Source organism: Sturnira hondurensis, unplaced genomic scaffold (assembly GCF_014824575.4).
Source record: "Sturnira hondurensis isolate 20B ecotype Veracruz unplaced genomic scaffold, ASM1482457v3 Scaffold0018493, whole genome shotgun sequence".
NCBI classification, from domain to species: domain Eukaryota; kingdom Metazoa; phylum Chordata; class Mammalia; order Chiroptera; family Phyllostomidae; genus Sturnira; species Sturnira hondurensis.
Window position 1 is genome coordinate 130569 of NW_028091124.1, and position 16350 is coordinate 146918.

The 16350-nt window shown below is 51.3% G+C and overlaps 1 protein-coding gene across 1 annotated transcript in view; it reads left to right on the forward strand.

Moving 5' to 3' along the window:
* The first annotated feature begins 12 nt into the window (after nucleotides 1-12).
* The window catches only part of THAP4 (THAP domain containing 4), a 33467-nt gene continuing 17129 nt past the window's right edge, over nucleotides 13-16350 (forward strand). Inside the window, exons 1-2 of the mRNA XM_037069272.1 lie at nucleotides 13-590; nucleotides 2523-3658. Coding sequence (XP_036925167.1) covers nucleotides 514-590; nucleotides 2523-3658 — 1213 coding nt within the window. The 5' untranslated portion in view covers nucleotides 13-513. The remainder of the gene's footprint in view (nucleotides 591-2522; nucleotides 3659-16350) is intronic.

Below are 16350 nucleotides of genomic sequence, written 5' to 3' on the forward strand. Positions count from 1 at the left end.
CATTTTGACGTACGGCGGGGCCGGACACGAAGGATCGGACTCGAGCTGTCCTCACCCCAGCGGCCTCCAGCACGCGTCACGAAGACCCCAGCAGCGACCCTCCAGGACGGTGGAAGCAGGCGAAGGAGGGCAGCGAAGCCTTGAAGCGAGCGCGTCAGGCCGCCCCGATCCCGGACCCGCTAGCGCGGCCATCTTGCCGTACGGACTGGATCGGCTCGCCATGTCTCCGTGCGGAGCGGCCGGTCCGGGCGCCCCTGCCCACCCCCGACGCCACTCGCGGCGGGCAGCGCCCCGTCGGGTGCCTGCAACCAGGGCCGCTTCGGAGGCCGACGGTGGGCCGCGGGCGGCGGAGAGGCGGGCGCCGCCATATTGCCGTACGGCGCCGCGGGGGCCGGCTCCCACGTCCCGCAGCCGTGTCGCCGCGCGCCTCCCCTCGGGGCGGTCCCGCTCCGGGCTCGGCGCGACGAGGCAAGGGCCCGAGCCTGGTGGCGGCGCGGCGGCCCGAGGCCCGAGATGGTGATCTGCTGCGCGGCCGCGAACTGCTCCAACCGGCAGGGCAAAGGAGAGAAGCGTGCCGTCTCCTTCCACAGGTAACCGGGCCCAGCCCTCCGCCCGCTCGGCCCGGCCACGCCCCCGCCCGGCCCGGCCCCGCGCCGGGGAAACTGAGGCCGCGCGGCCCGGCCCGAGGGGGAATGTCCCGCGCCCGGCCTTGGGGACGGTCTTACGAGTGAGTCAGCGTTGGGCGCTGTGTGACCTTGGCCGGGGCCGCCGTCTCTGGGCCGGACGCCTCGGTCACCGCGACCAGCGGTGCTCACTTCTTGGTCACCCCACGGCCACCAGCGCCCGCTGGGTCCCACCCCGAGGCCAGCGGTACTTATCTTTCGCACACTCTTCGGCCCCTTGGCCGCCAACCCACGGCCGGCGGGAGTCCGTTCGGCAGCCACCAGGCGACCACCCCGTGGCCTCACCTCCCTCGCCCCTACTCCGCGGTGGCCACACTCCATTGATTCGGGGTGGCGCCGCCAGTTTCCAGAAGCCGAGTATTTCGGAAACCTCTTCCTTAGGTCGGTTGTTCTCTGGGATGGCTGTGGCTTATCTGCCGGTTTGATCGCAGGGGAAGCTGCTTTGATCTTTGCCATAGGGAATGTGGCGAAGCAAATGCGTCTTATACCTCGTGGATTAACACGCGCCGCAGGCGTTCTGTTTCTGGAAGGGTCCCCGGTGCGGGGACGGAAAGGTAGCTGTGCCCTCGGCGGTGAAGCGAGTACCTGGAGGGGCCCGACTGCCTCCTGCTCTAGAGCGGCGCTTCCTGGCCGGCTCCCCCTCAGGGCTGCGGGGCGCTTGGCCCTGCCCAGGGTCTCCGACAGCCGGCCCGTCCAGAGGCCTCTGGAGCCCCCTTAGGCGCAGGAGGCCTTGCAACAGTGAATTGAAGGGTGTTAGGGTTTCGTTTTTAAAGACCCGAGGAGCAACGTTATTTATGGTCTTAACTAAGAGTTTGGTGTGGGCACGCAGTCTTCCGTTGTCACTTTCTATCCACAGTAATACTAGACTGGTTTGAAGCAGCCCCCATGCCTTCCTCCCAGTTTCCTTCAGAGCCTCTGGTCCTTCAAGTTTTGTTTCTGTTTCGAAAATGAGGCACAGCCCTGCAGAGAAGGTTGCTTTGGCGTTCATAACCATCTAACCTGGTGTGGGGACAAAACTGTGGAAACTGAGTGCTTTCAGGAAGTTTAGAAGATCATGTCCAGGAGGACTTCCTGAGCAGTGAGGTTCTGCCCCAGGTCCTGGTCCACAGCCCTCATGTGCGTTACCAACCTCGGCTGACCTCGGAGGGAACAAATGGCCCATGGAGCCCAGTTTGGTCAGGGTTTTCTCAGTGCAGGTCTTGCCTTAATGAGAAGGGATTAGTAAGTGTCTTACTCAGTGTCTTCCTGGGACCAGGCATGTAGTAGGAGCACAGAACTACTCCTTTGAGTCTGACCCACTGAGAACTGATCTCCCATCCTCATGTTGCTTGAGTCACGCACTGCTAGGGCCACACAGAGCTTTTGGGATGCTCTGGGGGGCCTCTGGCTCCCGTCTCTGATGGCCGACACCTGGTCTAGCTTCTCAAAAGGGAGACCAGCCCTCTCACTTTTAGCACCCAAAGTCATTCATCTTAGGCACGCCTGCTGGGTGGGTTAGCCGTGACCTTCTAAAAACTACTTCTGGGGCTTCCTGGAGCTCTTCCTACTGTCTAGACGCCATCCTGTGCTTCTCTGAGCATTCTGGAAGGAGCCATCTACCTCCATTCCCGTCTGTCCTGCAACCGTAAGCTCTTTCAGAGTAAACAGCAGGTCTTCCATCTTTCCATTCCAGTAGTAATTTGCAATACACTGCATTCCTGCAGTGTTTACCAAATTCTGAAATGGGTAAAGTCGGTACAGGTTTGGGTGTTTGCAAAAACACTTGTCTTGGTCTTGCAGTTGATTGTTTTAGGGGGAAATACGCAATTCTTTCTAACTGCTCTGTCTGTTGTCCTGCAGATTCCCCCTAAAGGACTCAAAGCGTCTGATTCAGTGGTTAAAAGCTGTTCAGAGGGATAACTGGACCCCCACTAAGTATTCTTTCCTCTGTAGTGAACATTTCACCAAAGACAGTTTCTCCAAAAGGCTGGAGGATCAGCACCGCCTGCTCAAGCCCACAGCTGTGCCCTCCATCTTCCACCTGACTGAGAAGAAGAGGGGGTCTGGAGGCCATGGCCGCAGCAGGAGAAAGGACACCAGAAAGGCCTCGGGGGGGCTGAGGGGACATGCAAGTGAGGCCGACGGGAAAGGAGCTGCAGGTTCCCCATCGTCCTTGAATGAGAACCTGATGGCCAAGTCAGAGTCCCGTAAGTTAAAGCGGGCTGCCCTGCAGGGTGAAGCCGCCAGTCCAGAGCGGGCACGACAGGCTACACAGGGACCTCCAGGCGACACTCTGGCCACAACAGCGCCAGGCAGCCGGGCAGAAGCAAATGGGTCGGCATGCAACCCCGGCGATGAGAGCAGTACCACCCCCGATGAGGGCCTGGTGGATAGAAGTGGAATTTCCATGGATGACTTTTCTCCTCCAGGATCTGGGGCCTGCAAATTCATCGGCTCACTTCACTCTTACAGTTTCTCCTCCAGGCACACTCGAGAGAGGCCGTCTGTCCCGCGGGAGCCTGTGGACCGGAAGAGGCCAAAGAGAGACATAGAGCCTGGCTGCAGTGGGGCCAGCCTGGGGCCTGACAAGGGCTTGGCCCAAAGCCCCCCAAGTTCATCTCTGACAGCAACGCCGCAGAAACCCTCCCAGAGCCCCTCCGCCCCCCCGACAGATGTCACCCCGAAGCCGGCTGCAGAGGCAGTTCAGAGCGAGCACAGCGATGCTAGCCCCATGTCCATCAATGAGGTTATCCTGTCGGCGTCAGGGGCCTGCAAGCTCATCGACTCACTGCACTCTTACTGCTTCTCGGCACGGCAGAACCGGAGCCGGGCGTGCTGCCTGCGGGAGCAGGTGGAGAAGAAGAACGGGGAGCTCAGGAGCCTACGGCAGCGTGTCAGCCGCTCTGACAGCCAGGTGCGCAAGCTGCAGGAGAAGCTGGACGAGCTACAGAGAGGGAGTGTGCCGCGCCCCAGAAGCCTGCCGGCCCCCGGCCGCGGTCAGTACCTGCCTCGGGCTCCCACTGCCTGTTCTGTAGGGGTCTCTCTCCATTGGGGCTCTGGTAGTAGCTGGAACCTGTAGACAGGGCCCGGGTCAGACAGTTGACCCCAGCAGCCAGAGGGCCTCTTTCTGTAGAGTCAGCTACTCAGTGAATGGGCCCCCATACTTAGTTTTCACCTTAGATGGGGTAAGGTCAGCGTCTGCTGCATACCTCACAAACTAGGTGCTAGGTGGGTTGTACATGGGGTTAGGGTGTGCGTGGAAAGGGAGACAGAAAACCGTCAGGAGATTCAGAGTTACAGGGAGGGTCTTTCAGTTCATGTTTTCATAAGTGCCCTTGGAATTAAGTCATTTTGAACATTAGAAATGACAATAAGACGTTGAACATCTCATCACGTAGAATATATTCTGTAAAAGTTAAAACATTACAGGAACATACAGGTGAAAATTCCCTTCTCCCCTGCTCCCACCTTTTATTCCTGTTGATGTTAAAATTTGATGTTTGATCTTTTAGGTTATTCTCTGTGCTGATTCCTACATGCCTTTGTGCCTGTACAAATAGGTTTGGTGTATTTTTCATGTGGTTGTTGGCTCCTTTTCTGCTTTCCCTCCTGTAACTGTTTAACACTTAGGATAGTTGGTTTCTAGATTTCTTTATGTTTTGAGGATGGGATCTTTTCTTCTTTTAATCCTCAACCAAGAACATTTTTTTATTGCCTTTAGAGAGAGAGGAAGGGAGAGAGAGAAAAATTGACATGAGAGAAACATGGATTGGTTGCCTCCTATATACACCTAAACTGGGTATCAAAGCCACAACCTTTCCATTCTGGGATGATGCTCCAGCTAGTTGAGCCACGAGGCCAGGGTGAAGAGAGGAGTTTTTGGCTGTTACAGATAGGTGGAAAGGGTTTTCCAGCCACACCATGCATTTGGTCTGGATCAGCTTGTCTTTGGAGTTGTAGCTAGCACTTCAGAAGGAAAGAGGCTCTTGCGCAACAGGCGCCCAGGGCCTCCTGGACCCCAGGGCAACCACCACGGCACAGCCCCGAGCCGTCCCGTGCATTTCCAGGTGCATCCCAGGGTGGAGCCACCCAGGTGAGCACCACTGATGTCCAGGCCAGGATGACCCACTGGCTTCTCCTGTCCCTCTTAAGCTGTTTTCAGTAGTTGCTTGATGTACTTTTTGGTCACTTTTTCTGTTCCTCTTGGTGTCCCAAAGTTTGTTACTGTTGCAGGTCATTCCAAAGAGCCAGCCTTCTACTCCATTGGTCAGGCCTGAGTTGTTGTTTCTGCCTCATTTACCCCTCACTTCTTTCTGCTTGTCTTCAGTTTCATTTTGTGGTGGTTCTGGCTCCTGGGCAGAGAAGCGTAGCACAAGTAGCTTACTCTTTTTTTTTTTAAGGTTTTTTTTGTTTTTTTGTTTTTAGAAAGTAAGGAGAGAGGGAGAGAAATATCAGTGTATGGTTGCCTCTTGTGAGTCCCCTGCTGGGAACTGGCCTGCAGCCCAGGCATGTGCCCTGGCTGGGAATCGAACTGCGATCCTTTGGTTTGCAGGACTGTGCTCAATCCACTGAGCTACACCAGCGAGGGCACAAGTAGCTTACTCTGCATGTCAGTTTCCTGATGCCGGGGTTGAGGCTAAGCCCTCCCTGGTACTGTTCATGCTGCTGTTCACTCCCAAACCTTTCCTAGCCTCAGCCTCCATGCCTCTTTAACCCAAATTAGTTAGACAGGAGTTGACAGTGTTTCAAGTGGGTAGGTTGGGGGAGGAGAGCTAATTTATTTGTAACTATTTAAAAATTGTATTGCTTTAAGTTCCAGTAATGTGGCCTCTTAATCTTAAAGAGAGCTGCTTTTTAGAATCTTTGGAGATTTCTCTGTGGCTTAATCCAGTGGGGGTTTTTTGTTGTTGTTTTTTGTTTTTGTCTCACTCTGTTCAGAGAAGAAGTCAACAGATCTGTTTCCTTCTCTGCCAAGTGTTGCTTTTTAATTCAAGGCCAAGGCCATGCCCTTGGAGGTGTAGGTCCCCAACAGTTACCCACACAGAAAACCTTTCATGTCCCATTTAAAGTCTTATTGCTTAATCTCCTTATTTCTAATCCTTTTATGTCCCTTTATTGTATAGTTGTATTTTAATGCAGTCTGAGAGCCTTTGTCTTTTTATAGTGATTGGTCTATCTACAGTTGTGATACTTGGTAGGTACAGATTTGGTCTGGCGGTGTGTATCTTAGTTTTCAGTTTGCTGAGCCTCCTTGTTCCCTTTCCTGTTCGTCAGTAGATGTCCTCCACCTGTAGACGCCTCGGCCGGGCCCGTCTCCCAGTAAGTAAGTGCTGTGCCCTGCCCTCCCACCCTGTCCTCTTGGGCTGCCAGGGCCAGATCCACTGTCATCTTGGTGCCCTGTTCTCAGCGTCCCCTCCACCCAACCCTAATTAGTTGTCGGTATACATTTTATTGGTTATTTTATTCACCACTACTTACTGTATCCATATTTTTCCCTTTTGCGGGAGAGATACTCAGTGACTGTTTTGGAACTCACATGACAGAAAAATTTTCAGAGCAACTGAGGATGAGACCCTCCTTAGGTGCTGATGCAGGGAGCCAGCGCCCACCCCCACAGACTTTTGTGCATGTACCTGCTGTGGTCCAGTGGTCAAAGGGCTCAAGGGCATGGACTGCATGAGGTCACCCGGAGAAACTGTGTAGCTGGGGAGGGGGCCGACACCCAGCTGGGAGCAAGCCATGTTTACAGATATGCAACCCAAGAGGATCTGGAAAGGAGACGGGAAAGGGGGGGCATGGGCCACAGATTGGGATAGGGGTGGAGCTTCCAGACAGGAGGGTGCTCCGAGGTGTGGGAGCCCGAGAGAAGATGGTGTTCAGACCGCAGGCATGCTTGGTGGGGTTGCATACGGCTTTAATCAGAATGAGTACGAAGTGACGGGACTCAGCCACATGGGGTCACTGGTGACCGTAGTCTCCTTGGAGTGATGAGAGTAGAGCTGGATGTGGGGAGCGGGGCCCGGGATGAGACATTTAAGATGTTTAGCCACGAAAGGGAGTCACAGAAGTGGATGGCAGCCAAGGGAGTGTGGCTGCAGTGGAGGGTTGTATCTGCAAGGTGGGAACAAGCTGTCAGGTGTCTGTGCCGGGGCGGGGGTGGGTGGAGAGGCCAAGCAGTAGCGGGCTGGGGGCCTGGGCAGGGCAGGGCTGGGCTCTGGGAAGGGGAGGGGAGCGTGGGACTGAGGCTGCTCTCGTGGGCCAAGTGCTCTCTGCTTCCATGGGGTGCAGTGGCACAGGACTCCACCGGCAGTGACAGAGAAAGGGTACCCAGCATGGTCCCCACAGCTGGCCTAGGGCTCCCACTGGATCTGTGGCCACTGCCTGCTCTCTTTCTTTGTCCTCAAAACATCTGTTCTTTTGGTGGCTCACACTGCTGTTAGGACTTTGCAGTCAGTGAGGGGATCTTAAGATCTTTGTGTACAGGTTTCATGTTGAAGGGACTGTGCATGTGCTTATTCAGTTATCCTTGGCCAGTCCCTTTATTTTTGGACAGAGCAGCTGGACCAGTGGGCTGTGAGTTCTCTGGCTCAGGGTTGGTCCCAGCTGCCCTCTGGAGATCTGTGCCGATTTTGTCCTTCTCATAGGACATGGTGACCTGTCCTCAAGTCGGCCCTACCTCTGTGTGTCACGACAGTTTAAAGCCTGGGATGGTTGTATCAGGGCACATCGGTGTTTCTGAACCGTTGAGGGTGAGCATACTTCCCTATCCATTATTCCTGGTCACTTCCCTGCCTGCTGATGCCCACCTTGCTGACCGCGGGGTGGGTGTTCTGAGAGCAAGAGCCTGTTCACTCTCTGACACATATGAGTCAACCATTTCCTCCGATTAATAATTTCATACGTTGCTCCCCAAAATATCTATTTCCTTTTCTTGTTTTATACATATAATTTAGAGAGGGGGAGGGAGAGAGAGTCACACACACACACACGAATGTAGTAAGAGAAGCCTTGATTGACCGCCTTATCCTGCAACCTCAACCAGGGCCTGGACCTGCACCCTGTGCCCTGACCGGGCATGAAACCCACAACCTTTGGGTTCGGGGTCAAGGCTCCATCCAGCTGTGCCACACCAGCCAGGGCCTAATAATTCTTGAATAAACCTGGAGTTTTAAAAACTTCATTGTGAAAAGTCTTGACTCAAACAGAAGAGTGTAATAATCCCTTCATGTTCCCATCCTCAGGCTTCAGCATCCACTGTTCAGCATCCACTATCTGGTATTCTTGTTCCATCTATATTTCTACTTACTCTCTATTTTCCATTGATTATTTTTTAATTGAATTTTCTTAGGAAATTTTCAGATTTCCAAGAAATTCAGCCAACAATTCGGAGACTTTGTCCTCCCCCTCCCAAGCTTCCTCTGTTCTTCACGTCTGGCCTTGCCACCAATGCTGGGGGCGCATTTGTTACAAGTGGTGAACCAGTTTGATATGTCATCACTAACGACGTCTGTCATTTACATTAAGGTTCACTCTTGTGCTTTGACAAACAATCATCTTACATGTCCACCGTTCCAGTACTGGATCATGCAGACCAGTCGAATGACCCCCAAGATCCCTGTGCTCCACCCATCCATCCCCCCATCTGTACCCCACCATCCAGGGACCTGTCCACTGGCTCTGCACTTGGCCTTCCCTCGAAGGCCGTGCAAAGGAGGCACAGGAACACTGGACTCGAGAATGAGCTTTTCCAGGTTGGCTCCTTTCACTGAGCGACATGTATTTAAGTCTCCTTTGTGTCTTTTTGTGGGGTAATAACTCATTTCATTTTTTTCCTTTGTTATGCTTAGCTAAAAATACATATAACAACAAATTTACCACCTCAGCCCTTTTCACCACCCGTCACTTCAGCGGTTGTTAACACACTCATGTCGCTGTGTGGCTGTCACCCGCCGCCCCCCAGATCGNCCTCCGGCAGCCGGGGTCTCTCTGGTTTGGACAACTCCAAGTGGGACCCTGCAAGACCTGTCTGAGTCTGGCTCGTTTTGCTTAGCGGAACGCCCTCCAGCGTCATGCCTGCCGTGGAGCCTGTGTCAGAACTTCCTTCCCCTCTGAGGCCGAGGCAGGCTCCCTCGTGTGGAGGGACCGCACCGCTCATCTGCCTGTCCCTCTGTCCGTCTGTGGACACTGGGTGCCTCCGTGCCGTCGCTGTTGTTTCTGATGCTGCTGTGAACGAGGGCAAACAGGTGTCTCATCCAGACCCTGGTTTCTGCTCTTCTGGTCTGTGTCCAGGAGCGGAAGTGCTGGGCCGTCAGGCAGTTCTGTTGAATTTTGGGGGCCCTCCATCCTTGTTTCCACAGCAGCCACCCCATTGTCCATTCCTGTCACTGAGCGCAGGGTCCCCGCCAGCGTGTGTCATGCAGCTTTTGCAGTGAGCCCTCTTAGTGAGTGTGAGGTGCTGCCTCACTGTGGCTGCTGTGGTTTTGGTTTGGGATTCCCTGATGATCAGTTCTGGGGAGCCTGTGCTTATTGGCTGCTCATGTATCTTTTGGGTGGAAATGCCTGTTTCATGTCTTTTGCCCATTTTTGAATCAGGTTGTTTGGTTTTTGTTTCTTAGTTTTAGGATTTCTCAGTGTATTCTAGGTATCATTCTTTTACCAGAAGTATGGTTTGCTAATACTTTCTGCCATTCTGTGGGTTGTCTTTTTATTCTGTGGGTAGTGCCTTTGATGTAGGGCTTTCTTAGGTTGTTCAGGAAGTCTAATTTGTCTGTTTTTTCTTTTGTTACCTGTGCCTTTGGTGTCACATTCAAGAAATCATTGCCAAGTCCAGTCTTACGAAGCTTTTGTCCTATGTCCTATGTTTTTGTCTGAGGTTTTTTTTTAGGTCTTACATTTAGGTCTTTGATCCATTTGGAGTTCGTCTTTGTTATGTGGGGTCAGGTGAGGGCCCCGTGTCATTCCTGTGCCTGAGAGTTCCTGGTTGCCCAGCACCATCAGTTGGAAAGACTGTCCTTTCCCAGCGATGGTCTCGGAACCTTTGTCGGCCATCGTCTGACCGTGTGTGTGAGGACTGGCCCCTGGGCTCTGCACTCTGGGTCTTTCATTTCTCCCTTGAAGGGCTTTGCAGTTCCCATTGTATGGGTCTGTCACTTCTTGGCTAGATTGGTTCCTAGGTAATCATGCTTTTTGCTGGTGCCGTGAATGGGACCGTTCGTAACCCCTTTTCATGTCAGTCTGCAGAAGCACAGCTGGTTTGTGTGTTGATTTTGTGTCCTGCTCTTTTTGCTGGCTTCAGTAGTTCTGACAGAATTATTTTGTGGAGAACTGGGGTTTTCTTCACATGAGATCGTATCATCTCCAAACAGATGGTTTTTCTTCGTTCTGATGTGGATGTTTTTTATTTCTTTCTCCTGTACAATGGCTATGGCCAGAACTTCCAGCACCATATCGAGTGGAAGTGGCGAGAGTGGGCGTCCTTGTCCTGTTCCCAGTCTTGGAGGAAAAGCTTTCTGTCTTGCACCGTTAAGTATGACGCCCACTGTGGGTTTTTCCTCTGGGGCTTTTATTATGTTTGGGTTGTTCCCTCATCCCTATGTTGTAGAATGCTTGTATCATGAAGGCATTGAATTTGATCAGATGCTTTTTCTACATCAGTCGAGATGACCAGGCTCCCCATCATTTTGTGGGCGTGGCCTGCTGTGTCCGTCCAAATTCACATGTATGCTGAACGGGTTCCTTGCCTGCCAGGACCAACCCCACATGGTCATGGTGTGTAATCCCTTCAGTACGCTGCTGAATTCAGTTTACTAGTGTTTTGTTGAGTATTCCCGCCTCTGTTTATAGCAGATAGCGGTCTGCAGCTTTTTTTCCTTGCGGTGTCTTTGCGAGCCTCTAGAATGAGGTAGGGAGTGTTTCCTCTTTCTCTCCTCTTTGAAAGGGTTTGAGGAGGATTGGTATTAGTTCTTCTTCAGATGTTGGGTCTTTTCTTTGTAGGGAGATTTTTCCATTACTGATTTTTATTCGTTGTAGGTCTAGTCAGACCTATTCATTTGTGGTTTAGTCTTGGTGGGTTTTGTGTATCTGGAAATCTGTCCGTTGCATCTAGCTCATCCAGTTTTTGGTGTGCAGTTGTTCATGGTGCTCTCTCATGCTTTTTTTAAAATTTCTGTGGAAATGGTGATGTCCTCACTCTCATTTCTATTTTTTTTTTAAAGATTTTATTTATTTATTTATCTTTAGAGGGGAAGGAGAGAGGGAGAGAAACATCAATGTATGGTTGCCTTTTGTGCGTCCCCTGCTGGGAGTTGGCCTGCAGGGAACTGGACTACAACCCAGGCACGTGCCCTGACTGGGAATCGAACCGCGATCCTCTAGTTCGCATCTCATTTCTATTTTTAGTCTATTTGAATCTTCTCTTTTTTTTCCCAAGCCCATTAAGCCAGAGGGTTGTCAAGTTTGTTCATCTTTTTGAAGATATTTGGTCTGTTTTTTCTTTTCTTTCTTTCTTTATTATTATTTATCTTTAGAGGGGAAGGGAAGGAGAGAAATATCAGTGTATGGTTGCCTCTCGTGAGTCCCCTGCTGGGAACTGGCCTGCAACCCAGGCATGTGCCCTGACTGGGAATCGAACTGTGATCGTCTGGTTCGCAGGCCCACCCACGCTCAATCCACTGAGCTACACCAGCCAGGGCTGGCCTGTTTTTTAAATAGGTTGTTTTTTATTGTTGACTTTTACTTCTTTGTATATTTTGGATACAAGTTCTTTTTTTTTTAAGATTTTATTTATTTATCCTTAGAGGGGAAGGGAAGAAAAGAGGGAGAGAAATATCAATGTATGGTTGCCTCTTGTGCGTCCCCTGCTGGGAACTGGCCTGCAACCCAGGCATGTGCCCTGACCAGGACTGGAGCCGGCAGCCTTTCGGCCTGTGGGATGATGCCCAGACCCACTGAACCACACCAGCCAGGGCAAGAACAGACATTCTCAGTTTTAATGAAGTCCAACTTACCAATATTGTTTTGCACAGATTGTGCTTTCGGTGTTGAATCTAAAGACTCATTGCCAACTCCAAGGTCACATAGGTTTTTTCCCCCTATGTTTCTTTAAGGAGTTTTGTATTTTTTTTTGTGACAGGTTGTTTTTCCAGTCTGAACCTGTGTACTTTTGATGTGCTTTCTTGTGTTCCTGACCTCAGGAGGGAAGCTTTGAGTTTCTCACCTTTAAGTGTGATGTTAGCCTTAGTGTTTTCACACAAATGTTCTTTATCAAGTCGAGGAAGTTCCGCTTCTTTCCTAGTTTATTAAGACTTTTTATCATAAAGGGTGTTGGATTTTGATAAAAACCTTTCTGCTTCTGTTGAGGTGGTCATGTGAGTTTTCTCCTGTAGCCTGCTGACATGATGGATTAAATAGTTGATTGCACAGTGCTGAAGCAGCCTCGCATAGGGGAATAAACCCACTTGGTCATGGCATATTATTAATTCCCTTTCATACATTGCTGGATTCAACTCACTAATGCGCATGAGGGGTTTTCGCATCTCTGTTCAGGAGAAGTGTTTGTGTGTACACATTTCTCTTTTCTTGCATTGTCTTTGTCTGGTTTGGGTACTAGGGTAATGCTGGCCTCATAAGCATGAGTTGGGGCACACTCTCCCTGCTTCTACCTTCTAGAAGAGACTGGAAAGAACTAGGTATTGATTCGGCCTGCAATCAATACAGGCCGTGTCCCCCAGCTCCTCAGGACACAGAAGACGGCCCACTCAGAGCAGGAGGTGGGGCCTCTCCAGACTGTGGTTTATAACCCGCCCCACCTCTACCCGAGGCAGGTGCAGGCCTTTCGGGTTGTCTCTTCCTCCGCGGGAGTCTGGTTCTCTGTGTCTTTCAAGGAAGGAGCCAGCTTTTCACCCGAGTTAGTCCGGTGTGTGGCCATGCAGCTGTTGCTGTGTCCCCTTTTTTACCTCCTCACGCCCATGGAGTTAGTAGTGGTGGCCCTCTTTCATTTGTCACATTGGTGATCTTTTCCCCCAAAAAACAACTTTTGATTTTGTTGATTTTCTCCAATTTCCCGATTTCAGTTTCATTGGTTTCTACTCTAATTTTTTTATTCTGCTTGTTTCAACTTAACTATTCTTTCTGTACTTTCCTAAGGTAAAAACTTAGATTATTGATTTTAGATACTTCTTTTTTTATTTCTCTTGGACTTTCTCCTTGACTCACCTGTTACTTAGGGCTGTCATGTTGAATCGCTAAATACTTGAGTAATTTTCTCAACTCTCTTGCTATTGTGTGTTTCTAGTTTAATTCCACTGTGGTCCAAGGAAAACCTCATGTAGTTTCCGTCTATGAAATGGTGAAGGTAGGTATTAGGGCCCAGAACGCGAGCTGCAGGAGAATGTGTGTGTGCTCTGCAGTTGCTGGAGTGGAGAAGCTGTTAGGTCCTCCAGAGAGACAGCCAGTGGGCCTCTTGCGTCTTGGATAGAGAGAGGCTGACTCGTGAGCAGACCTTTGTCCTGGGAACTGGCTCCTGCGATTATGGACTGCAAGCTGGAGAGCCGGAAGAGCCGGTGGGTCCATTCAGCCCCTTTCCAAAGGCCTGAGAATTGGAAGGAGGGGTGAGTCCTGATCTGAGTCCACAGGCCCGAGAGCCAGGTGTACGGGAGCAGAAAACCTGCCAGACAGAGAGCAGGTTCTCCCTCCCTCTCGTGGTCCTGCTCAGGCCCTTGGTGCCTGCCCACTCAGCAGGCAGCCTCCGCTGTCTGCACTTCTCCAGGTCTGATGGTGACCCCTGGCACACCCTCCCAGGCATACGCCCAGGACTAAGGTGTTCCCATCCTTCTGGGCAGCCTCTCTGCCCAGTCACGGTGACCTATAAAATCAACTACAGTGTCTGCAGATGTCAGTTATACCCGGTGATGGATGGCGCCTTTGAAGTCAGCCGTGTCCTTGCCACTTCCCTGCCCGTGGCGCCTGCCTGATCTCATCACCTGTGACAGTGGACTTGTTTGTTGTTGCTGGTCGAGTTCTGTCAGTTTTGTCTCACACGTTTTGATGCCCTGTGTTAGGGATAGAGACTTCAAGGATCTGTGTGTTTTCTCGGAGAATTGACACCTGTGCTTCTCGTCCTAATAGTTGCTGCCTCTGAGACCAACTGGCTGCTCTTTCGGTTTAAGTTCACGTGATAACGTTTTCTCTACGCCTTTGCATTCACCTGTGTCTTTACAGCTAAAGGGGGCTTCTTGCAGACAACAGGATGATGGGTCTTCTTTTCTGATCCGCTCTGATAGTCTCGGTCCTTTGGTTGGTGTGCTGGACCGTTCACTTTCAAGTGACTGTGGCTGCATTGGAATTGGTATCTGTCATGGGGACTGCTTTCTCTCTGCTTTAGTTTTCTTCTTGTTCTTTTTGTCTTCTCTGGTTTTAATTGAGCATTTTATTCAATTGTATTCTCTCCCCCTTTTTAATGTATTAGTCTTTTTATGTTCTGAAGATTTTATTTATTTATTTATTTTAAAGGTTTTTATTTATTTATTTATTTATTTATTTATTTATCTTTAGAGGGTAAGGAGAGAGGGAGAGAAACATCAATATATAGTTGCCTTTCATGCGTCCCCTGCTGGAGGCTCGCCTGCAGGGAACCAGCCTGCAACCCAGGCATGTGCCCTGACTGGGAATCAAACTGCGATCCTCTGGCTCGCATGCCTGTGCTCAATCCACTGAGCTACACCAGCCAGGGCAGATTTTATTTATTTTTAAACAGAGAGGAAAGGAGGGAGGAAGAAGAGGGAGAGAAACATCAACATGTGGTTGCTTCTCCTGCGCCCCCTACTGGGGACCTGGTCCGCCACCCAGGTATGCGCCCTGACTGGGAATCGAACTGGCGACCTTTCAGTTTGCAGGACGATGCCCAACCCACTGAGCCACACCAGCCAGGGCCACCTGTATCCACTTTCAGATAGCACTGTGCTGCTCTGTTTGTAGTGACAGTTCCTTGTGACAGAATACTTGCGGTTCCTCCCTCTTGTCCTTTATGAAATTCCTTATTCATTTCCCCATCACACACGCTATAACCTCACCGTTACTATTATTAACTTGAACAAACATTTATTTATTGGGTCAATTAAAAATAAGAAAAAGGAAAAGTTTATTTTACCTTCGCTTTTTTTCCTCTGGTGCTTTTCATGTGGATTCACGTTTCTGACCCGTAGCGTCTTCCTTCCCCCTGAAGAGCCCTTCCCAGCGTTTCTCTCAGGGCCTGTCTGCCGGCAGTAAACCTGCTCGGCTTGGTCTGCAACAGCCTTGACTCCTCTGTTTGAAGGTGGTTGTATGGAGGTAGAGCCCTGCCTTCTCTTGCTTGTGTGTTCCGGACGTCGCTCTGATGCCTGGGCTTCCGCCCCGGGGGCAGTCTCTCCAATCCTGCTCCTTTCTCTCCCTCTTGGTTCTGCAGTTTGAATACGGAAGCCGAAGCACAGACGTGTTGGTGTTTACTGTGCTTAGTGTTTTCTGAGCTTCCTAGATCTGTGGCTTAGTGTCTGTCATTAATTTTAAAAAATTCTCGGCTGTCGTTGCTTCACATATTTCTTCCTTTCTCCTCCTTGTTATTCCACCGTGCACATGTATTGCTTTTGTAATCGTAGCACAGTTCTCAGCTATCTCTGGAGGACTTTCTATTCTTTTTTCTCTTTGCATGTCAGTGGGAGGGTTTTCTATGGACAGATCTTCAAAGTCGCTGATTCTGCCCTCAGCCCCCCCCCCCCGAGGCTCCCTCCCCTCGGGTGCTGTGTTTTCGTTTGCGGCACTTGCTCTCTCCTCGCACACCACTCACCTGCCCTTGCCCGATGTCCACTCTTACCAGGAGAGCCCTCAGCATATTGATTATAGTTATTTTAAGTTCTAGCTCTGATCGTTTCAAAATCCGTGCTGTGTCTGAGCCAGGTTCTCTTGCTGGCTCTGTCTCTTCAGACCATTTTTGTTGCCTTTCAGTACCCCATGGAGTTTTTGGGAGAGGTGGGCCTGACATGTCTGATAACAGAAACACTGTAGTCAGTGGGCCTTCAGCTGGAGGTAACACGCTAACTGGCCAGCAGCTGGCTGCAGCTGTAGCTTAGGAGCCAGGGGCTTCAGAGCCTCTGAAGTCCTTATTTCTGTCTCCCCTGTTGTCCTTGGGGACACTCTGCCCCTTGGGGCTTTTCCACTCTAACCTGTGTTGGACTGGACCCTGAGCACTGTGGGGGCGGGAGCACCCTGTAATCTTACGATTAAACGCCAGCTTCTCATTGGCCTGTGCTCTTGGGCTCTGACCTTGGCATGATTTCTTCCCTTTCTTTCCTCCCCCTGGGGAGACGAGGAGATGAGAGGGGCTGGAGTGGAGGCCACCCCTTGCTGAGGGGAGATTCAGCAACCCTGGGGATGCCACCCTCTCTGCAGAGTGGCCCTCGGTCGTGGAGAGTGCCACCGGTTGGGGTCCCAGTGTCCTCCCCCACCCCGACCAGCCTGAGACAGGAGCTGCTGTTGCGTCGGCTCCCCGCTGCGGGTTCCTGGGAGTGAAACACAGGGAGCTGGGGTCACACTCGTCTGCTCTTGGCCTCAGCACCGCATCGGCTCTACCATCAGGAGTTCTTGCCAGCTCTCGTGAGCAGTGCTTTGTGCTCCGGGTGAAGACATTGTGGCCAGTACTGTGGTAGCATGTCTCTCC